Source organism: Emiliania huxleyi, assembly GCF_000372725.1.
Source record: "Emiliania huxleyi CCMP1516 unplaced genomic scaffold EMIHUscaffold_10, whole genome shotgun sequence".
Classification (NCBI taxonomy): Eukaryota; Haptophyta; order Isochrysidales; family Noelaerhabdaceae; genus Emiliania; species Emiliania huxleyi.
Window position 1 is genome coordinate 1,095,928 of NW_005202427.1, and position 21,794 is coordinate 1,117,721.

The following is a 21,794-nucleotide window of genomic DNA, read 5'->3' on the forward strand; positions in this document are numbered from 1 at the left end:
CGGATGCCCGGGATGGACAGCGTGCCGATCCCGCCGCAGCTGGTCGTCTTGCCGAGAAAGGCGAGGGCCGCCACCGCGCCGCTCTCCTTGGAGCAGCCGTAGTCCTCCCCGCGCAGCTGCACCGTCACCACCGCCCAGATCTGAACCTGCAGCACGTCGCGGTAGACGGCGGCGACGGAGAGGCGCCTCAGCGCCGCCGCCTGCCGCGGATCCACGCTGAGCACGCCGCGGAGCGTCGCTCGCATCCGGCCGCCGCCCGCGATCTTGAGCGGCGTCGACCGCAGCTGGCCCACACTCTCGCCCTCGAACTCGACGTTGATGTCTGCGCTCGACACCGTGAAGCTCGCCGGACCGGACTGGCCGCCGCCGATGGGAGGCGTGTCGATCGTAGCCTCGACCTCGACGTAGATCTGCAGCAGCCCCTGCGGGAGCGCCCGGCCCGAGCGCAGAGACTGCAGCTTGGCCGAGTGGAGTTGGACAGATGTCCTATCGAGCACGAGTTGCGCCAGCGACGCAGCAGGCCCGACTCTCAGCGCTTGCGCGAGTCCGAGGCTGAGAAGCAGCAGCAGGCGCCGCCACATGGCGTGTGTTCTTTCGGCGAGCGACCTTTCGGCGAGTGTCGTGAGTAGGAAGAGCCAATCCCATCCTTGGGACGCGACGCCAGTGTTTTTCTTTTTGCTAGACCAGAAAATTCTTTTCGCTCATAGGCGATGCTCTAAAACCTGACTCGTCCAGCATTTCGCCGCGAGATCCCCTCCTCGCCGCGGCATCTGACTCGTCTGGGCGATCGACTCCTCCTCAGCGCCGATATTTCGCCGCAATCCCCTCCGCGGCATCCGACTCGTCCGCCAATTGCGCAAGCTGCGCCAGCAAGCTCGAGCTGCTGCACGAGGTGTTGCTCGCGGCCGTAGCGCCGGGTGGCTGGCTGCCGGAGGGCGGCGGCGCGGCGACGGCGATGGCCGCCCCCTTGCGCGAGACGCAATCGTCCGCCTTGGTCCTCGCCTTGGCCCCCTTGCGCGCGGGAGGGTGCCCGCTCGCCAGCTCGACAAGAGAGACCTGCCTCGCGAGCGCCCCCTCCTCCTCCCGCGCGGCGCCTCCGCCCGCGCCGCTCGCCCGCTCCAGCCCCCACAGCCTCTGAAGGACGGCGCTCATGGCGCGGGTCAGCGGCTCGCTCGGAAGCAGGGCCGCGAGCTCGAGTAGCGTCGGCGCGAGCCCTTCCCTGCCAAAGAGGTCGAGCGTCAGCTCGACATACTCCCTCGCCGCAGCCTCGAGCGTCGACGCGCCGGCGGCGCCCTTCCCTGACGATGCGAACGCGGCCGACGCCTCCTTGAAGGGGCCGAGCAGCTGCTCCTCGTCGCCCGCGCCGGCGACGGCGGCGGCTCGCGCCGACAGGGCCGCCAGCAGCGCGCGGTGGCGGCGGGCGGCGTCCGCCCGATCCGACGGAGGCGGAGGCAGCGCCGCCCAGCGCCCCGCCCCTCCCGCCGCCGCGCCTCCCACCCCTCCAGCTGCCCCTGCTGCCCCTGCCGCCCCTGCCGCCCCTGCCGCCGCCGGCTCGAGCGCCTTGCGGCGGGGGCGCTCCAAACTCAGCTGCTCCAAACTTGGAGTGACTCCAAGCGGCCGCGCTGCTGCGGCGGCCGCGGCGGCCGCAGCGGCGGCCGCGGCCGCCGCCTCGGCCCTCTCCCGCTCCTCTGTCGCTTCTGCTGCAGCCGCGACCGCAGCCGCAGCCGCAGCCGCCTCCTCCGCCTCCTCCGCCCTGTGCACCGCCTCCAGCGCGACCGCCTCCTGCGCCTTGCGCTGCTTGGCCGCCGCCTTCTTCTGCCCCTTGCTCTTCGCGGGCGCGGGCGCGGGCGCCGAGCTCACCGGCCCGCGAGCGACCGAAGACGAGGCTGCGCCGCCGCCGCCAGACATGACGCACGCGTCTGGCCGGTAGTTGCCGCCACGCTGCCGCCCGGCACCGCCGATGAGCGGGCCCGCAGCGACGACGGTCCTCGGCGGCGCGGCGGCTTGGGCGCCGCTTCCTCCACCGCCGCTTCCTCCACCGCCGGCGCGCGCGCCGCGCCGCTGCTGCCTTTCCCACGCCACCGAGAGAGGCCGCTGGGCCGCCACCCGGCTCTGGTCGAGGGAGGGGAAGGAGAGCTCCGGCGGAGGAGCCGGCTCGCGCGGGGCGGGCCCGGCAGCGGGCCGCGGGGCAGGCGCGGCAGGCTGTGGGGCGGGCGCCGCTCGCGCCAAAGGCGCCGCTCGCGCCAAAGGCGCTGCTCGCGCCAAAGACGCTGCTCCCCGAGGCGGAGGCACTGCCGCCCCGTGCCCCGCCCACCGGGCTGGCTCCCCGCCTGAGCGGCCCGACGCCGCGCCCGGCACGGCATCGTCGTCGACGAGGAGGAAGCCATCGTAGTGGCTGCTGATGGCGGGCTCGTCGGGCAGACGGCGGCCGCGGCCGAGTAGCGGGCTCCGCTCGACGTCGCGACTCGCCGCCGCCGCGGGAGAGCGAGCGGCAAAGAGCGACTGCAGCACGGCGGACGCCTCCTCTCGCAGGGCCGCGACCTGGTTGCCGCTGCCATCCGACGCAAACTCGTCGCGGTGGTCAAAGGCGTAGGCGACTCGCGCCGCGGGCAGACGGTGCGAGGCGAGGTACCCGTCGAGGCGAGCACACTCCGACCGCTCGAGCGCCCGGCGGGAGATCGGGTGCTCAAACCGGCCCGTGCTGACGAGGTACGACGCGAGGACGTTGCCGTCGAAGAGGTCGTTGTCGGAGGGGTGGTCCAAGTCCGCGGCGAGCGAGAAGGGCGGATAGCCGAGGGCTGCGAGCGGCTCGAGCGAGATTGGGTCCACCAGCCCCTCGGCGCCGCTCGAGCGCGGCGAGCCGAGGTTCTCGCGCCCAACCGGGGCCGGGGTGACGGGCGCTTTGAGAGGCGCATGCCGCACCGCCGCGACAATCGCGCCGCCGCCGTGGCCTGTGGGCTGGTCGAGGGCCTTGTTCGCCTGCAGCTCGGCGGCCACCTCGCGATAGCGTGCCACGCACTCCCGCTTTGGGCGGCCGGTGTGCTCGGCGATGCGCTGCCAGCGCTCCTCCTTCCCGAGGCTACTGGGGTACAGGCGGAGCGCGTCCTGCAAGCGGCTGTGGGCCTCCGCGCTCCACTCCATCGGCTCGGTCCGTGCACGATTTCCGCGACCAAAGAAAGCCGCAAACTGAAACAAAGAATGCCGCACAAGCGTGCGCACTGTCCCTCGTTGTTCGAGTGCGTCGCCCATCTCTCCCTGGAGATGACTGCTCGATTTATTTATTTAAATGCCTGTGGTTTGCGAGTGACTGCCAGTGAGAAGCTGGAGAGGCAGGTCGCTAGACTGAGATGAGACCGCCAGTGGAGTTGGGAGTCCACCGTGCACCGCGCTGCGAGCCTGTCGTGTCCCTTGTCAGGAGCAGGAGAGCCCCACCTGTGCCCCTGGTCGTCCTTCCAAAAGCCTGCTCGTGCAGGTGTGGACCCTGTCCTCCTCCCCATCCCTCGTTTGGGGTTGTCTGCTGCGAGGGGTGGGGGGCGCCAGCGCCCTCCCACAACGGCGTGTTCATGTTCACACCGGGGGGCGAGAGCCCCGACTGCGGGCACAGGTTTCCTTCTCCTTGGAGGGTGGACTTCGGCGCGAGCTCGGGCGTCATGACCGCGCCCGTGAACAGCGCCTTGACCCTGTCCGGGGCCGACGGGCTTGACACGGCCTCGGCCCTTCCCTCGACGGCGGGGGGGAGCTTCTCTGTGCGCGCGGCCTTTGCCTTGCGGCCGCTCGACAGTTCACGGTCTCCCTCGATCTCCATAGTAGCGCCTCCTTCACGACCAGCACGCTGTGAAATCGATTAGTCCCAACAACCGTTAAGAAAAACAAAAAACGCCAACCCCCCTCTCAAGGACCCTCCGAACTATGCCAGCCCTCTTGTGGCTTCGACGCACACGCTACTTCAGCCACAGAGTCTAGGACAGGTCCATTAAGACTTTTCAGTCGTGGGGGTGGCTTTTGTTATTCCTTTCCGGTTTTATCATGACCGACCACAACCACGTCCGCCGTGGTTGCCACTACCACGTCCGCCGTGGTCCTGTTCGACTCTATGAGTCGTGGTTCGACTCTATGAGTCGCTGGTTCGATCATGAGAGTTGCCACAACCACGCCCGACGTGGTTGTGGTTGCCACGCCCGTTCCCCCCTGGTTCGTCAAGCGCCCGCCGTTCAAGTTCGGCGATTCATACCCATGGGGGAGCGGGGTTTATTACCCGTGTGTAGGTGTGAACGGGGACGTGTGCTCCCTGGGGACGAGCAGGTCTGTCTTCTTTCTTTCTTTCTTGCTAAATTCTCTCGGGAGAAGAGTTCTTCTCTCGAATCGTGCTGTGCGGCTATGCTCAAATTCTTCTCTCGCGCACGACGGGTCTGAAAATTCTTCTCTCGACATGAAACGTCCGCGACCGCGGGCACGCCCACCGGCACCGTCTGGCCCCACTCAACCCAATGTTGGGCCTGACGGACGCGCACCGCCGCGACATCCGGAGGGCGTTCGACCTCTTCGACCAGGCCGGCCATGGCGTCATCGACGTCAGCGCGCTCCGGGTGGTCTTCCGCGCCCTCGGCTTTGAGCTCGGCCACGATGAAGTGAGAGCAGCAGCAGCCGCAGAGAGAGAGGAGCGCGGGGGAGCGAGGGACGGCTAGTACCGTTGGCATTCCATCCCGCCTCCCCTCTCACCGCCAACTTTGACCAGGTCCCCGCTTTGACCAGGTGTGTGGCATGCTGAGCGACCAATCGAGGGGTGCAAATGCCGTGGACTTTAGCGAGATGCTGACCCTCGTCCAAAAAATGGGCGAGCGAGAGAGCAGCGGGGAGCACGGGCGCGCGTTCCGTCTCTTTGACAGCGGTAGCGGCGGCGTCTCATTTGAGAGCTTGCGGCAGGTCACGCGTGGTCTGGGCGAGGAGATGCCGGACGAGTATAGTTGGCTTCGGAGGAGGCGATCTTCACCACGCTTGGTGTGAGCACAGGCGAGGAGATGACGGACGAGGAGTTGGCGGAGATGATTTCGAGCGCCGACCTCGACGAGGACGGCTTGGTGCGAGAGGAGATATTATCCACGATGGGACTTGAAGCCGGAAATTTGAAAGGAAAGGCACCACGTTGCCTTGACATTGCGGTCCGGGTGCGACCGTGCCTCGTCAGGTGAGCGAGGAGGAGTTTCGGCACGCGCTGAGGGGGCAAACGAGCAAAGCTCGGGATCGTGGGTAGGGGATTGGGAGTGGTTAAGGGGGTGGCGGGGCAGGCGGCGCGCAAGCGCCATAGAGCGTGCGGTGGAAACGTGAGAAACGGCTACTCGAAGGTCGTCGGCTCGTCGAGGTTGGAGAAGATGAGGGGGGAACGAGGAGGGGGAATGGGCGGTCGGCGTCGGGGTAGAAGCAACAGGGCGTACGGGGTAGTCGTCACATTCCTGCCCCGCAAGGGCGGGGCTGTCCTGGAAAGTGAGAAACGCCCGGCAGCGTGACGCACAACTTTAACCTCCCATACGTCGATACGTGTTTGGGCTCCTCCTTCGCTGTTCCATCCCCTCATCTCTTTCCCGCCTAGGCGGGGCGATGGGCGGGCGCGGTGCGGTGCAGCGTGTGTGTGTGTGTGTGACTGTTGACACAAGGCGAGGGGGACCCCTCTACCGGCAACAGGCGAGCGCAGGGGCGGTCCTGCAGCGTGCAGGTGCACTCCACCTAGAGTGTGCTGCTGCAGATCTCTTTTACCTGTCGAGACGTATGAGTGTTCAAACATGAAACAACATCGCGCACATGGAACACCGCGCGTACACGTGTCACGTCTCACGCTGCTTCACGTGCGCCGGGCCGCATCCAAGGCGCATCCAAATAAATAAATAAATAAAAACGGTCAAACTCTGAGACGAGATGGGATTTAGGGACATGTGTCCCCGCCCTGCACGATCTTGGTGTGAGGGATCTTCAATCCGTCCCCTCACCCCTGGTCACTACCCGACACTAGAAGACGCATCCACAGCGTGTACGTGCGCTCTATTAGTATCACCTTGTATTTAGAGCTAGTTCCCCTCCCTGACGAACTCTGGGAGTACTTGGAGCACACAGGAGTCTGTACGATCAGCTAATAGACACCAAGACGCGAAACACGACGCGGCACACACCTCAACCGACATCGCCGCTTGGAACTCTTTCGCTCTCTTTTCTGCACACGTGTATTGCACCTCGCAGGCATCATGGCGGGCATCCGATGATGAGGCCTCAATGCGACATGGGGGGGCGCCTGCTCACGCGCAAGCGGCCATCGGCGGGCTTCAGGGTCAAGAAGTAGTCGGACTTCGGAGGCCGAACCAGCTCCAGCTTGTATCCGGTGACAATCAAGGCGAGGAACCGTTTGAGCTCCGCCATCGCGAGCGTCTGCCCGACGCAATTTCGCCGGCCAGTTGAAAAGGGCATGAAGTTCTCCTTCAGCGATGGCTCGACATTTTTCAGCCATCGCTCTGGTTTGAAGGTTCCGGCGTCCTGCACCGGCGCCGTCCGATGGACCGGCAGGAAAGGGATGGAGCAAATCGCACCCGCGGGGATGACAGCACCGTCCGAGAGAGCCAGGTCCTCGGCCAGCACGCGGAGTGAGCCCATCGCAGCGACGGGCCAGAGGCGCATAGACTCGTTGATCACTGCGGCGAGGTACTCTGAGTGCTCAGGTGTAACCTCGTTGTTCGAGCGCAAATCCGCAGCAAGCCGGTCTGCGATCTCCGGGTGGGCCGCAAGCTCGTATATTGTCCACGCGAGCGTGAAGCCAGTCGTGTCGTGGCCCGCGATCAGGAACGTCACCACGTCCGCCGCGCGCTCTTGCTCGTGCGCGTAGTTCGGGTTGCTCACGAGCTTCCCGATTATGGTCGCGTCAAGCTCCTCGCGCTCGGAAGCGGACGCCGCCGCCTCGCGACGAGAACGGAATTCTTCCATGACCTCATTGGCGATGCGCATCAGCTCGACTGCGGCGCGGCCTGCCGCGCGCGCCTCGGGGATGGCAAACGCCATCAGCTTGCGGAGCGGGTTGTTTGTGCGCTTTAGGGCGTACTCGATTAGCGCCGGCTCGACCGCCTCGAGAAACCGCAGCCCCATACCTGAGGAATCGCCGCCGCCACGCAGCATTCCAAAGTCAAACCCCGCCAGCACTGTCTCGCCCAGCACGTCGATCATCAACTCGATCATTAGCTGTGCGGCATCAAACTCCTCGCCAGAGGCTGATAGCACGTCGAGCCGGAGGCCGAGCGCAGCGCACGATTGAAGGGCGTCAAGTTTGTCCCGGATGAGCGAGCTGGTGAACGCGTGAGAGACCCCCTTCCGAGCATGCTCCCACCGCGGCCCATCGGGAGAGGTGAAGAAGCTTGCCCAGCCCGCGGTCATGCCATCGAAGTTGGAGTAGAGGGATGGTTTGTCAGCGGCCCTTGCTCGCAGCACCGCACGCGCCGTCGGCCCGTCCGCGATGACTACCCACGGCCTCCACTGCGGTACACGCATCCTGAATACGCGGCCAGGGTACTTTTGAGCCAGGCTCAGCACGAACCAGGGCGCATCGCTGGTCGTCAATGCTGCGATTGTTGTAAACATGCTCTCCGTCGCGAGCGGCGGCAAGCGCTTGCGGTCCCGCACGCACAGGAAGTAGACGATCAGGAGGCAGAGCAGAGCAACGCTGAGTTCACCGAGGAACGCCATGGTTCTGGAGCTAACGCTAAGCGACTCCCGCGAGGCGGTCCGGCGGCGGCGCGCGTCGCATAAAAAAACAAAGTCGCATAAAAAAGCAAACACAACAAGTCCTCCAAGTGCCAACCCACGCGGCCTAGCGGCCTGCCACGATAAGGCTATAGAGGGGGCCATACGCATACGCAGCGGGTCAGCGGTGTCGTATCGTAGTACTAACCCGGCCGCGTAGTACCATCTAGGACTAGGTGTGAAAGGCGATTCTCCCGGCATCTCGGGTGCGGCACTTCGCACGAAACGCAAACGGGCGCACCTCTCTAGCTCGAGACCTCTAGCCTCTCGGCTCTCGAGCGTCTCGTGCTTTTCCCACACACGCGGTGCTCCGACTCTCCACCCTACTGTCTGAATACGTTTTCCACGTATTCCAAATGACCTCCCAGAGGCCTGTATTCCACCCGTATTCCACCCGTATTCCACGTATTCCATGGAATACGCCGTATTCCAAGCTCCAAAAATGGACGTATTCCGTATAAAATTTTCTTCGCTCCGCGAATTCAGACAGTAGGCTCTCCACGTGCTCTGTTTTTCGGGGGGGGGGGGGGGGGGGCTTGCCCCTTGCGCCTGCCTTGCCCGCCGCCAAACGGGCTTCTATACGCGCCTCGGTCGGACGCGCCCGCGCCCTGGTGCCGCCACTCTTCGCGTCTGCCGTGACCTGCTATGCTCGTCTGTTTCGGGACTTGCCCCCGTCCGGCTGTGTTTCTTCAAAACTCTCGGTTAGTTTGTTTCTTCAAAACTCTCGGTTAGTTTGTTTCTTCAAAACTCTCGGGACGACAAACTTCTGTTACGAAAGCGGTTCGAAACGAAAGTTGTCAAGTCAGCCGTCGTGGGCTCGGCTCGCCCAAGCCGCCCAACGCCAGCCGGCCACAAGCAAGCTCTCTTGCGTTTCGGAGAAAACCCGCGCGGCGGTCCGATGGGCAATGCTTGCGTTGGTCGCACGGATCGAGTCGGTCCCAAGTGGGATACGGCACAAGATATCAAGAAGCGCAAAGCCATATTCGAGAACCTGCGAGAACTCGACACAGAGCTCGCAGAAGCGATTCGTCGTGGGATCATCCGCCTCATCTCCGTGGCCTGGCTGCTCGAGCTCGAGTTAGATTACGTGTTACCGAGAATGCAAGAGTTGGAGACTCTTGGCGCTTTTCTCGATGGCATGTCAGCGTGCAGGGCGCTTTACAAGGGCGATCGTCGAGTTTTTGCGTGCAGCTACGGATGGCTCACAGCGAAGCATCCTGATCCGAAAGGAGTCCGCATCCGTACGCTGCAGCGCTTCTTCCGTGGACTCGCCTCGCGCGGGCAGCTGCCCACGAACGCGTGCTTATTCTGGGATTTTGGGAGCCTCCCTCAGAAGCCACGCACCGCCACCGAGCAACAGACTTTCAAGGAAGCTCTCGACATTATGACGAGAGTTTACGCCTCACCGCTGGGCACGTGCGTGTTGCAGATGATTGAGATCCCCGAGTGTCCTGACGAGCTGAGCCGGAGTCTGGTGGTGCTCGAGGATGAGAAGTCACCATGCACTGAGCAGGGCATACGGGCATGCTTCTCGCCGGCTGGGGTGGTCACGTCTGTGGAGCGGACAGCGGGAGCGATCACCGTACGATACGATCGAACCATGGATGATCGAGTCATCGAACGCGCCCTCGCCTTGGACACTGCATCTCTCGGCGAGGCGAAGGTGTTCGCGGAGTACAACGCGCGTCCGTACCACGACCGCGGGTGGTGCGTGATGGAGGAGGCCATCAGCTTCGAGGCTGAGGTGAGGTCGAACGCCTTTCCTGAGGCGAAGGAGATCCTCGCAGATGTCTCGAAGTGCCGAGCCAAAGTGTACGTCATCTCGAGCCTAGATGAACCGACCGAGCCGGAGGGCCACTGGCAGAACTCAGAGACTGTGAAGGAGAGCTTGCGCGCTGCGAAGTTCACTGGCAAGGCTGACGAGGAGGAGGTGCCCAAGCTGTACGACCGCCAGCAGGTGGAGCTGGCGGCCGCGATGGTGGCGCTCGACGGGGTGATGCAGGAGATCACTGACAAAGAAATCGAAAAGCATGGCTCGTGGGCAGAGGCTGCGGTGGTCCGGGGCGGCTTGCAAAAGGGCAAGACGTACCCCCGCGAAATGATACTGAGCCAGAATAAGGCCAAGGGCTATCAGAGGAAGGAGACTTCAGAGGAGAAGATGGAGCGCCGGGTCAAGGAAGCGCAGGCGACGCTCGAGCTTGAGAAGTGGTTGCGGCGGCGGCGCTCGAGCGGCGGGTAGAGCGGCGGCCGGTAAGGGCGACCGACGTGAGGACGCACGTGGCACGATCGGAGAGCAATATCCAATGAAGACCAGAGGTATACCACAAGCGAGCATTTAGAGAAGATGTTACCATAAACGAGATGCGAGGGGAGGACAGCTGAGCTGAGAGTGCGGCGCCTCTCTTTCGACTCTCGTGCAGACGACTGCACACCAGGACTGTGCATCAGCCGCGATGGTGTGAGTGCTGCGAGTTCGCTTCGAGGAATGGCGAGGCGACCAGCCGTATGATGAGTAGTAGCACCACCGCTCCCCCCCCGCAAGCGCGAGACACACACACTCAGACACACACACACACACACACACACACACACGCCCCTGGCGGGCGCCGCGGACCAGTTCCGCGAGCGCTCGTCAGCGGGTGGTGTGCGGTTCTTGCCGTAGTTCCTCTTCGGTCGCCTAGCCCCGGCGCCGTCTGGCGGACGCCTGCGTGTCACGAGTGCGAGCCGCTCGCGGTTCGTACGCCCGCTTGCGGGTTCGAGTGGCGGGCTATCCCGCTTGCGGGATGGCTTAGCGGGTTCGAGCCGTCACACATTGGCTGCCGGGGTGTGCCGAGGGGGGGCTGGGTGGGCGGTAAGCCGTCATTGCCCGGCGCTGCTTGCAGCGCTCTGGGTGGTAGTGGCGGCGCTCCAAGAGTGGTGCTCTTGGGAAGAGGTTCCTCCTTTCCGCTCCCCCCCCGCAAGGCGCGAGACACACACGTATTTGGGAGACAACTTCCTTGGTCTGACGCACGTAACATGCAGGTCGCAATTTGCGCCACAAGAGCGAAGAGGGCCGACATATGACCAGAGGGGAGAGGAGATTTCTCGCCTCGCGCACTCCTCCTCTCTCTCTGTACGTGCGCTGCGCGCTCAGCCTGGCACTAGAAGGCTGGTGCATCGTGGCGCGCTAGAAGGCTGGTGGCACTAGAAGGTGGTGCATCGTGATTGTTTGCTGACTCGCTGTGTTGTGTGTCGTGTGTGTCGGGGGTTGTGGGGAGGGGAGGGGGCATCGCCTTCCTCCCCCACATCACGCATGTCAGACTGCCTCGGCCGCCGCGAGCGGCGAGGATCTCGCGGCGCGGCTATGCTGATGGTCTCTCTTCGTTACGTACAGCCCGGTATACTACAGGGAGAGCGGGGCACAGAGTAACGTACGGAGCTACGTACAATTCACGCACACGTCACGCCGCTTCCGCCTCGCCGCACCAGTCAAAGAGCGACTCGAGGTGGTGCAGCGACATGACCAGCGCGCGCGACTCCGAGTTGGCGTGGCCGTAGCTCACCACCACCTTGTCCGAGCCAGGCGGCAGCGCGAGGCCGCTCGGGAAGCTCCGCGCCGAGCGAGGGAGCGGCAGCGCGCGCGAGACAGCGACGACGGGAAAGGGCGGCGCGGCTGCGAACTTGTAGGCGAAGGTGACGTACTTGCCCTCGAGGAGCGAGTGGAAGAGCGCGAGGTACGTGCCGTTGGTATACGGCAGCGCTGTGGCCGAGCCGTGGACCCGCACGCCCTCCGCCTGCGCGAGCGCGCTCAGCGGCGCCGACGCTGACGTCGAGTAGCGCCGCTGGCACGCGCCGTCTGCGGCGCGCGCGATGACAACCACGTGCGGGACGACTGAGTAGACGTAGTGCAGCTGCCCCTCGTGCGTGAAGGCGATCCAGTTCTTCTCCGCAATCCGCGTCCAGCCGCAGTCGAGCCTCGAGGCGACCGCCGCCCCTCCCGCAGAGACGCGCAGACCGTCTGCGGCAATGAACATCTGCGAGACGGAGCGGCCCGTCTGGTGGCACCCTGGCCGCGTCTCCGTCGGAGGGAGGGAGCTGAAGGTGAGCGCAAACGGGCCGTAGATCGAGCCGTTGGCCAGCGCGACAAGCTTCGGGTCCTCGCCGCCGCTGACGGTCTTGCGGAGCAGCGTCCGGTTCTCGGGCACAAACGTCGGGCGTGGCTTCGGCTCTCGCTCGCGCGGAATGACCCCCGCAACACCGCTACACCGACCGGGACTGCACACGTACTGCGTGTAAGTAAGGCTCCTCTTCACAGACATTTGGAGAAGCACCTTATCAGCTGGTCGGCCGCCATGTGGGCCTCCGGGCCTGCTGCGGCGGCGCGGCCGTTTGAGGCCGGGCTCGGCCCGGCCCGCGACGGCTGGCCGCCGACGAGCGCGCTCGCGCTGCTCGTCAAAATGGCGGCGGTGTCGACTGCGGCGACGGTCGTTCAGTCGCTCAGCGCTTTCCCGTCTGTCGTCTGTCGTCTGTCGTCTGTTGTCGCATTTCGCACACGCGCGATCCCGCAGCCAAAAGCTGCTCGCTCGAACCGCGGCCGACTCTGCCACCGCGGCCGCAGCTGCTGAGCACTCCAGAAAACTGGTGCCTGATATGCTGCCTCCCTGCGGATGCTGCCGGCGAGCCTGGCGGTCCGCTGTACAAGGAAGTGCTGACTCGATGCCCCCCCGCAATCTTCTACCCCCACGACTCGGAACGCGAATGTGACAGGACCATCGGGTCCTTCGGCCACCAAAGCGAGATCACCCGAGAGCAGCTGAGTCTGCCTCTGGCCTCGCCTCCCTCTCCTTCAGGCATTCGTGGCATCCTATGGGTCGTCCAGAGTATCGACCTCTGGCTTGTCAGTCGCGGTCACTTGATGACACCATGAAGTACAGCGATCGCCAACTCGCTGGCCTCTCCGCAAGGCCCCCCGACCGCGTCGAACTCAACGGCGCGGGCTCTCTCGGCTACGGGACCGGCCCCAGCTTCGGCTGAGGGCTGACAAGCTGCCGAGCCCAAATCACTGTGAGAGTCGTGATTTCTTGTGTTGGTTTTCAAAAATCTCTCTCTCAGACCTTGTTATTGAGAAGAAGATACCTCCTAGGGCGCTGGCCGCTGCGCGCTGACCGCTGTTCACTGGGGAGTCTGCGGGACACAGCGCAGTGTCTTCCCCCATGCGCGCGCCCCATGGCCATTCCCCATTGCCACAGCCCACACGCACAGCAACGATTAGCGAGATAGGGGCGCTCTCGACTCGCCACGTCCTTTCGTTGCAATTCTAAAAACGTATCTATTGTATGAAAAGTGCGCCGCCTCACGGTCGGCCGGGCGTAGTAAGGGAGGCGAGGGCTGGCCGCGCCGACGAGCTCGACGATGTTGCTGCGGGCGCGGCGGTGCCGCCGCCCCAGAACCACGAGCTGAGTGCGGTGGGCAGCGCCGTGATGGTCTCGGTGAGACTGCCCGTGAGGCCGGCGTAGCCGTCGGCTTGCGAGTCGCGCAGCAGGCTCGCGGGGCCGCCCCACCACGACTCCGAATACTCTGCGATCCGCGCCTCCACCTTGGCCGTTTCCTCGGGCGAGAAGGAGAGCACCGTGCCCAGCACCCTTGCGAGGCGGATGTGCTCCTACGGGACATGTCTCGGGCGTGTCGTGGACGTGTCCAGGACATGCCCTCGCGAGGCAGGTGTGTGCTCCTCGTCGTCGGCGTCGCCATAGACGGCGAGCAGGAATGCGAGGGTCACGTTCTTGAGGTAGACGGCGTTGAGGCCCTGCTGCCGCTCGAGGTCGCGTCGCGTGACGGCCAGCTCCGCCTGTGGTGCGCCGCCTCTTCTTCTGAGAGTGACGAGTCGCGGTATCTCGCTCGCAATCCCCGGCCCTCAGCCTTGAGGGCGGACTCTTGCTTCATCAGGTGCGAGAGCACGCGGTGCGACTCCTTGAGCATCTTGCGCAGCGAGGCGAGCTGCGCGCGCAGCTTGTCCGCCTCGGCGTCGCGCTTGGCCTGGGGACAAAGGGCCACGGACGGGTCATGGACGTGCCGTGGCTGTGCCGCCCGCCTCGCGCCCTCCCCCCGCCTGGTCGCGCGCAATGTTGAACATCGCAGCCTCGGACGGCTTCCCCGTATCGAGCTGGCCCTCGAGCTCTGCGACGCGCCGCTCCCGCTGCTGCAGCGCACCCCTGTGCGCCGCGGCGTCGTCGTCGCGCCGGCGGGTCGCCGCGTCGAGCTTCGACTGCAGCTCCGCGCGCGCGCTCTCCGCCGCGCCCGCCGCCCGCCGCAACGCCTCCGCCTCGCCGCGCGCCTCCGCCAGCGCCGCCTCGGCCTGGTCGCGCTCTTCCCCCCGCCGCCGCGCCGCCTCGGCCTCCGCCTCGCGCCCTTTTGCGAGCTGCTGCCGCGCGGCGGAGAGCTCCGCCTCGAGCGATGCGCGCACGGAGCGGGCCGACCGGTACTCGGCCTCGGACTGGCGCAGCTTCGCCTCGAGCCGCGCGACGATCGCCTCGTGCTCCGACGCGCTGCTCAGGGCGGAACGCGCCTTGGACTGGACGGCGGTCGAGTGCTCCGTCTTCATGAGGAGCTCCTTCTGCACCGCGTCGAGTCGCGAGGCGAGTTCGTCACGCTCCGCCTAACACAACCCGCGGCGTTGAGCCGACCGCGCGAGCCGCGCCCGACGGCCCGCCCTCCCCCTCCCTCCCCGCAGCGCGCGCCTCGAGCCGCGCCGCCGCCTGCCTGGAGGCGAGCGCCTCCTGCTCCGCGTTCAGCAGCCGGTCCCTGCCCGCGAGCCGCTCCTCCTCGAGCCGCGACCGCCTGAGGCGCGTGTCATGGACGTGTCACGGACGTGTGACCACCACCCGCCACCGACGTGTCCTCCTCGCGCCACTCGTCGCCGCTCTCCTAGACACTTCCTAGACACTTCCTAGACATGTCCTAGGCGCGCGCCACTCGTCGCCGCTCTCCTTGGCGCCGCGCTCAGCCGCCTGCACGCCCGCCGCGCCGCGCCGCTCGGCCGCCTCGAGCCGCGCGCGCCACGACGCAACCTCGGCGGCGGCGTCGGCGGCCGCCGCCTCGAGTGCGGCGGCGTGGCGCTCTCGCTCCTCCTCGGCCGCCTGCGCCGCCAGCGCCTCGGCCTCCGCCTCGCGCCGCTCGTGCTCCGCCTCGGCGTCCCGCGCCTTGGCCTCCGCCGCCGCCGCCTCCGCCGCCCTCTGCGCCTCGACCGCCTGCAGCTTGTCGCCCCACCGGAGCACCTGTGGCAGGAGCAGCGCCGGGGTCAGGCAGTGGCCACGGAGGGGCGGCACTACCCCTTTCCCCCCCCGTGACCCACGAGAGCGCCTCTTCGCGGTAGTTGGTCAGCGCGCGGCCGAGCGCCTTCTCTTTGGCGGCGAGCTCCTCGCGCGTGCTCGCCGCCGCCGCCGCCGCCGCCGCGCTCTCCTGCCCCCACCTCGCCACCTCGCCCCGCAGACCCTCCGCCTCCTTGCGCGCCGCGTCCCTCTCCCCGGCGAGCGCTCGCTCGCGGCCCGCCGCCGCCTCCGCCGCCGCCGCCGCCTCCGCCGCCGCGCTCGCCGCCTTCTGCTCGTGGTGCCGCCGCAGCTCCTCCGCCTGATCGCGCAGCGCCGCCGCCGTGCCCTCTCCACCTCCCCCGCCGCCGCCTCCTCCTCCTCCCCTCGCCGCCGCCAGCTCGCCCTGCAGCGCCGTCAGCCGGTCGAGAAGCGCCCTCTCCTCGCGCTTGGCGCTCGCGCGAGCGCTCTCGAGGGCGCGCTGCGCCGCCTCCGCCGCCCGCCCGGCCTCGGCCGCCGCCGCGCGGCTCTCAGCCGCCGCCTCCGCCTCGCGCGCCGCCGTCGCCGTCGCCTCGTCGCGCGCTGCCCTGCTCTCCGCCAGCGAGGCTGCTGCGCGACTAGCCTCGGCCTGGAGCGACTTTTTGATCGAGCTCGACGCCTCGACCGCCTCCTCCAGCTCGGTGACGCGGTCCTCGTACTGCGCGCGCAGCTCTCGCTCCACCAGCTGCCGCTCCAGGCCCGCGCCGCCCTCGCCGCTCGTCGCGCCGTTGGCCGCCGCAGAAGCGCGCGAGGGACGGCCGCGCGACGCGGCGAGCTGTCGCTTCTCCTCGAGCACCGCGCTGTGCAGCGACTGCAGCTCGGCGTACCGCGCCTCCATCGAGCGACACCTGCACGACAGAGCAGCGCGCGAGCGTCGACAGCGTTGCGTGCCGAAGCGGGACCGGTGCAAGGTGAACGGGGCTGGGCTCACCTCGAGTTGGTCTTGGCGAGCAGCGCGATCAGCTCCGCCTTGGGAACGCTCTCGAAAGCCTTCGCTGCCGCCGGGTCGGTCGCCGGCCGAGGCGATGGCGTCGGCGCTGGTGCAGGTGAGGATGGCACGGGCGACGCCAGCGGCAGCGCGCCCGGCTTCGACGGCGTCCCGCTGACTCGCTCGCCCAGGGAGGCCAGCCGGTCCAGTCGGTCGTCGACGCGGTCCGCAAGCACAGCCAGCTGCGCGTTGGCGCGCTCTCGCGCACGTGAGAGCATTTGTGCTCCTGCAGCTCGCAGGCAGGTTCAGACGCTGTCTCGCGCTCCGGCGCTGCAGCCACCTTGGTCGAAGAAAAGAATTGGAACCGCGAAAATAATTGCGGCGGCCCCAAAAGAAAAACAACGAGGCCAGGCGCTTCGCTTCGCGCTGGGCCCGCTAGCCTCCCGTGGATGCTCGCGCTGCTCCTCCGCAGCCCGCTCTCGCTCCAGACGGTGCCATCTCATCCAGCCGCTGCGCGCATGGCCTCGAGCGGCGCCAGCGCGGCGTGTGGCAGGCTGCTCTCCGCCGCAGAGGCGGCCGCGGTCGACGAGGAGCTATTCGAGTCCTTCTCTGTCGACAGCCTGATGGAGCTCGCCGGCCTGTCGGTGGCCGCGGCCTTGGCCGACGCCTTCCCGCTGAGCTCGCACCCGCGGCCTCTCGTGGTCTGCGGGCCGGGCAACAACGGCGGGGACGGCCTCGTGGCGGCGCGGCACCTCTGGCACTTTGGCTACCGCCCAACAATCATCTACCCAAAGCGGTCGCAGAAGCCTCTCTTTGTCAACCTCGCGGCGCAGGTCGGTGCGCTCGGCATCCCAGTGCTGGACGCGATGCCACCCGGCGCCGACGAGGCGCACCACATGCTCCTCGACTGCGTGTTTGGCTTCTCCTTCAAGCCCGGCTCACTCCGCGCGCCCTTCGACGCCATCCTGCCGGCGATGGCCGCGTCGACGCTGCCGCTCGTCTCGGTCGACGTGCCATCGGGCTGGGACGTCGACAGCGGCCCTGCCGGCGGCGCGGACGACCTCCGGCCCGCGGTGCTCATCTCGCTCACCGCGCCAAAGGCGTGCGCTGCCCACTTTGACGGGCGGCACTACCTCGGCGGACGCTTCGTGCCACCCGCGATCCTGGAAAAGTACGGCTTCACCCAGCCCGCCTTTTCCGGCGCCGAGCAGTTCGTGAGGCTCTAGCCTCTCGCTTAGAGGTCGGTGACTGCGGGGATGCGCTGTTTTTCTTTTTTTGTGTTCTGAGACGTATGTATGAACGAGAGTGCAGAAGTGAGCGGTGCAGGCAGTAAAGCCGCAGCCTTGGTTTGCTTGTAGCCAACAGAGGAGATCGAGAACAGGAGAGTGGTCTCTCACACTCTCTCAGACTGCGCGACTTGCGCGAGAGAGAGGCACACAGAGCCACACAGCCAGAGCGCAGAGGACTGGCGAGGCGCAGGCTCGACGGAGGACGGACTGGAGCGGTGGAGGGTTCAGTACGGCAGGGCAGGACACGGCACGCAGGGGGGTAATTGCAGGCGCTGAGATTTAAAAACTCAGCGGGTGAAAAAAGGGGCGATAATCGGCAGCATCGGAGGAAGCGACACCAACAACGAGGGTGAAACGGCCACAGCGGCTGTCGCATGTTGCTCGGCTGACGAGCAAGCGAGCGCGAAGGGGGGAGAACCGGAGCCCCGGGAGGACGGTCGGTGAGCCCCGAGACGAGGGTCTAAGCAGGTGTCTGTACGGGAGAGTGGTGTGCAGCAAGTGTTGTGTCTATTAGCTCCGAGTAGAGGGCGCGTCCTGCAGTTAAGGGGAAACCCGGTACGCGGAGCCAACCCTCGGAGACCCGTGTTTACTTTACGGCCCTTTCCCTGCGAACGCGCACCCCCCAGGGCTAGGGCTCTCTAGCCCGTAACCCGATGCCGATCATCTGGCCCGCTGGGTGTGCTTCTTTAGCCCCCCAGCCCTGGATGTGAGGTTACCGACTGCACTCCAAGTGCTCCAAGTGCGGCTGTAATGAAACATGGAATTACGGGGTGTGGAGGGTGAGTTGACCAGGGGTTGTGCGCCGGGCCCTCCTGCTCGCTCCAGCGAGTAGACAAGTGTTGCCATCCACAGAGGAGCCCTGAGGCCACATTGGCCCTGGTATCACAGTGTGCCGGCAGTCGTCGAGCAGTGTCGCTCACACAAGCCGCAGCACAAGTGCCTGTCAGATGGGTTTTTTGGGCGAGACGCTGTTCACACACCTCGTAAATCTCCTGCACCCACTCTCGACCCTCTCGACCAAAGGACGACCGGCAAAATGTCAATGGCGACCGCCTGCCGCCTCCTCGGCCCCAGGTAACGTCGCCCCGCCTCCCGCCGAGCCTGATCCCGCAGCCAAAAAAGTACTGCATCCGCAGTCCCCATCGCGCTGCAAGCCCGCCCGCGACGGCAGCCGCTAAATACGCTAAAAAGCCCCGCCCCACATGCCGCCAACAGCAAGTACGAGCTCGGGCCGGCCGCGCTCGGGCTTCCGCCGCCGATGCCGGCCGCACGCCCCGACGCGTACCAGCTCGCGGCCCGCGCGGGCGCGAGTGCTCACGGTGATGCCGGCGCCTCGCAGCGCTCGGCCGGCAGCCTATCACAGTGCAGCAGCCAGGACGGTGCTGTGCTTGGCCGCTTCCCAAAGCCGAGCGCGCCGTTTCGCACGCCCGCAGCGACCCCCTCGCTCTCGGACGGCGGCCTTGTGCAGTCGCTGCTGCGTCAGCAGGTGCACTGCGAGGGCTCTGCGAATGTTGTGCCCCTTTGACAAAGCGCCTCGACTCCCTACGTGTGCTGACGCGCCGCCCGCCTCGCCGCCTCCTCCGCCACAGGCCGAGCGGGACGAGACGATGCGTCAGCTCGAGGGCAAGGCGCGAAATCAGCACGACGTCCAGATATGCTCCTCGCCGCAACACACCCTCCCACCGTCACCAGGTGCGCGAAATGGCGGGAACGATTGAGGCGCTCAACGGCGCGCCTCGCCGCTGGTGGCTTGCCTTGCCCTGCCGCGTCGCGACAGCCTGAGCGCGGTGCTGCCCTCCTCTCAGGCGAGAACGCCGAGCTCAAGCGCGGCCAGCAGCGACACAACGAGGAGATGCACGCCCTCGACGCTCAGCGCCGCGAGGAGCTGCAAACTCTCGAGGTGCGGCCGCTCTGCTCGCGGCCACACCCTTACGCCGCTCTGTCACAGCCGGACCGCCAACCCACCAGGAGCGACTGGGGGCTCGCCTCAAGCGCACACAAGAGGAGGTCTTTGGCCTCTTCCAGCGCCACCGCCTGGTCGCTTGCTCACCGCCTTGCTCGAGCCCGCCGACGGTGCGGCCCGCCCCTTGTGGCTCCAGAGGCAAGACCACAAGCATCATGGAGAGACTCAGAATCAACGTTTTGGCTTGCAGGCAACGGCTCAGCCTTCGCCATCCGTCCCTTTGGCGGCTCTCCCGCTGGCGTCACGCGGCGCGTTGCCATCCTGCCTTGCTTGCCCACACAGAGCCTAGACGGCCGACTCCTTCTTTCCCCACAGGCGGTCCGCTCCAGCCCGCGAGCTCGCCGCGCATGGGTCTGGCGCGCCGAGCGCCGGCGCACAGCCCGCGGCCGCCCCGCTCCGGCGCAGGCTTCTTTGGGATCCGGCCCGCAACCGCGGACAGCGACAGGCGGCAACACATGGAGCGGCCGCCGCAGCCGCAGCAGAGGCGCCGATGCAGTGTGCTTTTGCGACGACCCGTTGATTCGACGACAATTATGACCCTTGCGAGACCATTAGGCGCGTCGCCCTCGACCCGATCAATGCGTCTGCCGCAGCCCACCGCCAGCCTTTTCGCGCGCCGTCCCCCTCGCCGAGCTTTGCAGCGAGCTCCTGCGGCTCGCTCTACAACCGGCCGATTGCAAAGGAGGACCTCTTCGATGACGCCGAGACCCCGCCCGGTGGAGAGCAGGGCTCGGGGGCGAATTCTCCGGCAACGAGGGTGCAGCCTTCAGCGTCATCGCCCCAACCAGCCATCGGGGGCTACGGCCGGCCGCCGACCTCGCGGCGCCGCTTCCACCGCCTCGACAGCAGGTCATCGGCCCCGTGGCTGGAAATTTTGTCTTGGCTCGCCAAGTCCCCAGACGACGCCTCAGCCGTCCGCATGGCTGCAGGCGTGCGTACATGGTTCTGGGCGGGGCCAGCTGCGCGCACTCTGGCGTCAAGCGTCACGTCGGGCGCGCAAGTCTAGCGTCGGAGACGGGAGCTAGAGGAGGGTGGAAAGTGCTAAGGCCCGAGGGTGCCCGCTCAGGCCCGAAGAGCCGTGGGAGAGGGAGGTGTACAAGCGCGGCGAGGCTGACCGGCGGCTCATCCTCCGGCAGATGGTGAGACGCTGCGGGCCCCCAGAGAGGTGGACGTGGCGCCCGCAATCTCTCTGGAGTGTGAGAGCATCTCCCTCACTGTAGGACCCCGTCCTGTACGCCGACGACAACGAGTGAGGCGGGCCACCTTGGGTCGCGCAGAGGTGGGTCGCGCGCTGCCATCGCGTTCGTGCGACACAAACGCCCGGCCCGCCACGAGGGCCGGGGGGGCGCGAGGAGAAGAGGGTGAGAAGCGGGAAGCGGGGGGAGAGCAGTATGAGACTTGAAAGGGCGGGTCCCGGGCCGAGGGGTGCGGCTCTCTGCGCCCGGGGGGGCGCAGGGTTGGGCGCTTTCCGCCGAAACCGACGGCTGTCTGCAAAAGATAGTACGAGCCGTGGGCGTGGCGGCGTTTTGGGACTTGGGGGATGGGGGGTTGTCCGCATGGCGCGCGAGAGAAAAACTCTGTGCAGTGATATATCAGTGTGTTTGAGTCTTGTGAGCGCACCCAGAGAAATTCTGGGCCCAGAAAACGCAAACACAGTGGACGGCACACACAACACAGCGTAGACGCAATATGAGTCAGGCGATAGGCAAGTGGTCGATGCACCGGATGGCGTCGTACACGTCGTTGGTCCACGTCTTCCATGGGCTTCGCCTCAGCAGCACCGCGTGGAGCCATTCGACAACCTGTTAGAGTCACGCAAGCGCGGTGAGCGATGGGGGCACGACCTCGGCAAGGGTGGCGGTGAGAATGGGCGGTGGGAACGGTGGGAGCGGCGGCGGGACCAGCGGCGGCGGCGAGGGCGGCGGCCTGACCTTATGCAGGTGCTTGTTGGCGACATCGCGAGTGGGCATGCGCGCCATCAAGGTGCTGTCGCGCGTGCCGCCAGAGTGCGTCCCGCTAGCGCCTTTGGCGTCGTCAAAGACGGCGGTGAAGAAGTTCTCTTGCAGGACCTGCTTTATCAAGGCCTTGGCCTCGTCGTCCGACTTTGCGCGCCTCACCTCGGACACCTTTTGGTTGACAAAGGGCTTGCCGCGCCCCTTACCAAACAGCAGCTGCTGCACCACCTCGGGCAGCAGCGTGCACAGGTCGACATCGAGGGCTGGCTTGTGCGGGTCGTCGCTCCGCGGCTCCTCCGACGCATCGCCGCCGATGTATCTGGACGGGAACTGGATGGAGCCCTTCGACGCGCCGTCGATGTCGATTAGCCTCGCATTCTTGTAGTCCCGCGAGATGAGGACGTTGTTCAAGTGGTTGAAGTCGAATGCCTGCACGCCCATCAGCGTCAGGTCGCGGAACGCGTTGAGCAAGCTCACGAGAAGGATTTTCACCTTTAGAATCGTGAACTGATCCTGCAGCGTGCGGGTCCGCTCGGACTCGCTCCCCGCCTCGCCCGCCTCGGG

General features: G+C 66.4%; 7 protein-coding genes across 7 annotated transcripts; 4 read left to right on the forward strand and 3 right to left on the reverse strand.

Annotated features, from left to right (window-relative positions):
• Nucleotides 1-798: 798 nt before the first annotated feature.
• Nucleotides 799-3,141, reverse strand: EMIHUDRAFT_199740 (hypothetical protein; the record flags this gene model as incomplete). Its single annotated transcript, XM_005793765.1, has 4 exons — nucleotides 799-1,060; nucleotides 1,130-1,326; nucleotides 1,861-1,987; nucleotides 2,315-3,141. 4 exons carry the CDS (start codon nucleotides 3,139-3,141, stop codon nucleotides 799-801), a joined length of 1,413 nt encoding a protein of 470 aa, XP_005793822.1.
• Nucleotides 3,142-4,487: 1,346 nt separating this feature from the next.
• EMIHUDRAFT_97602 (hypothetical protein) lies at nucleotides 4,488-5,251 on the forward strand (the record flags this gene model as incomplete). Its single annotated transcript, XM_005793766.1, has 4 exons — nucleotides 4,488-4,628; nucleotides 4,753-4,933; nucleotides 5,011-5,078; nucleotides 5,186-5,251. 4 exons carry the CDS (start codon nucleotides 4,488-4,490, stop codon nucleotides 5,249-5,251), a joined length of 456 nt encoding a protein of 151 aa, XP_005793823.1.
• Nucleotides 5,252-6,258: 1,007 nt separating this feature from the next.
• EMIHUDRAFT_97603 (hypothetical protein) lies at nucleotides 6,259-7,716 on the reverse strand (the record flags this gene model as incomplete). The annotated part of the gene is made up of 1 exon (XM_005793767.1): nucleotides 6,259-7,716. One exon carries the CDS (start codon nucleotides 7,714-7,716, stop codon nucleotides 6,259-6,261), a length of 1,458 nt encoding a protein of 485 aa, XP_005793824.1.
• A 4,388-nt stretch (nucleotides 7,717-12,104) lies between these two features.
• Nucleotides 12,105-12,786, forward strand: EMIHUDRAFT_309085 (hypothetical protein; the record flags this gene model as incomplete). Its single annotated transcript, XM_005793768.1, has 4 exons — nucleotides 12,105-12,290; nucleotides 12,328-12,440; nucleotides 12,520-12,625; nucleotides 12,655-12,786. The coding sequence occupies 4 exons, from the start codon at nucleotides 12,105-12,107 to the stop codon at nucleotides 12,784-12,786; spliced, it is 537 nt and encodes a 178-aa protein (XP_005793825.1).
• Nucleotides 12,787-13,105: 319 nt separating this feature from the next.
• Nucleotides 13,106-14,678, reverse strand: EMIHUDRAFT_448785 (hypothetical protein; the record flags this gene model as incomplete). Its single annotated transcript, XM_005793769.1, has 6 exons — nucleotides 14,660-14,678; nucleotides 14,490-14,589; nucleotides 13,862-14,407; nucleotides 13,685-13,788; nucleotides 13,532-13,622; nucleotides 13,106-13,414 (listed from the first exon to the last, which is right to left on the reverse strand). Exons 3-6 carry the CDS (start codon nucleotides 14,351-14,353, stop codon nucleotides 13,106-13,108), a joined length of 996 nt encoding a protein of 331 aa, XP_005793826.1. The 5' UTR covers nucleotides 14,354-14,407; nucleotides 14,490-14,589; nucleotides 14,660-14,678.
• Nucleotides 14,679-16,541: 1,863 nt separating this feature from the next.
• Nucleotides 16,542-17,249, forward strand: EMIHUDRAFT_62516 (apolipo protein A-I binding protein; the record flags this gene model as incomplete). Its single annotated transcript, XM_005793770.1, has 1 exon — nucleotides 16,542-17,249. One exon carries the CDS (start codon nucleotides 16,542-16,544, stop codon nucleotides 17,247-17,249), a length of 708 nt encoding a protein of 235 aa, XP_005793827.1.
• Nucleotides 17,250-18,329: 1,080 nt separating this feature from the next.
• EMIHUDRAFT_448786 (hypothetical protein) lies at nucleotides 18,330-20,528 on the forward strand (the record flags this gene model as incomplete). The annotated part of the gene is made up of 10 exons (XM_005793771.1): nucleotides 18,330-18,386; nucleotides 18,528-18,798; nucleotides 18,902-19,004; nucleotides 19,118-19,212; nucleotides 19,281-19,385; nucleotides 19,466-19,527; nucleotides 19,681-19,770; nucleotides 19,831-20,124; nucleotides 20,342-20,414; nucleotides 20,496-20,528. Exons 1-10 carry the CDS (start codon nucleotides 18,349-18,351, stop codon nucleotides 20,526-20,528), a joined length of 1,164 nt encoding a protein of 387 aa, XP_005793828.1. The 5' UTR covers nucleotides 18,330-18,348.
• Nucleotides 20,529-21,794: the final 1,266 nt, after the last annotated feature.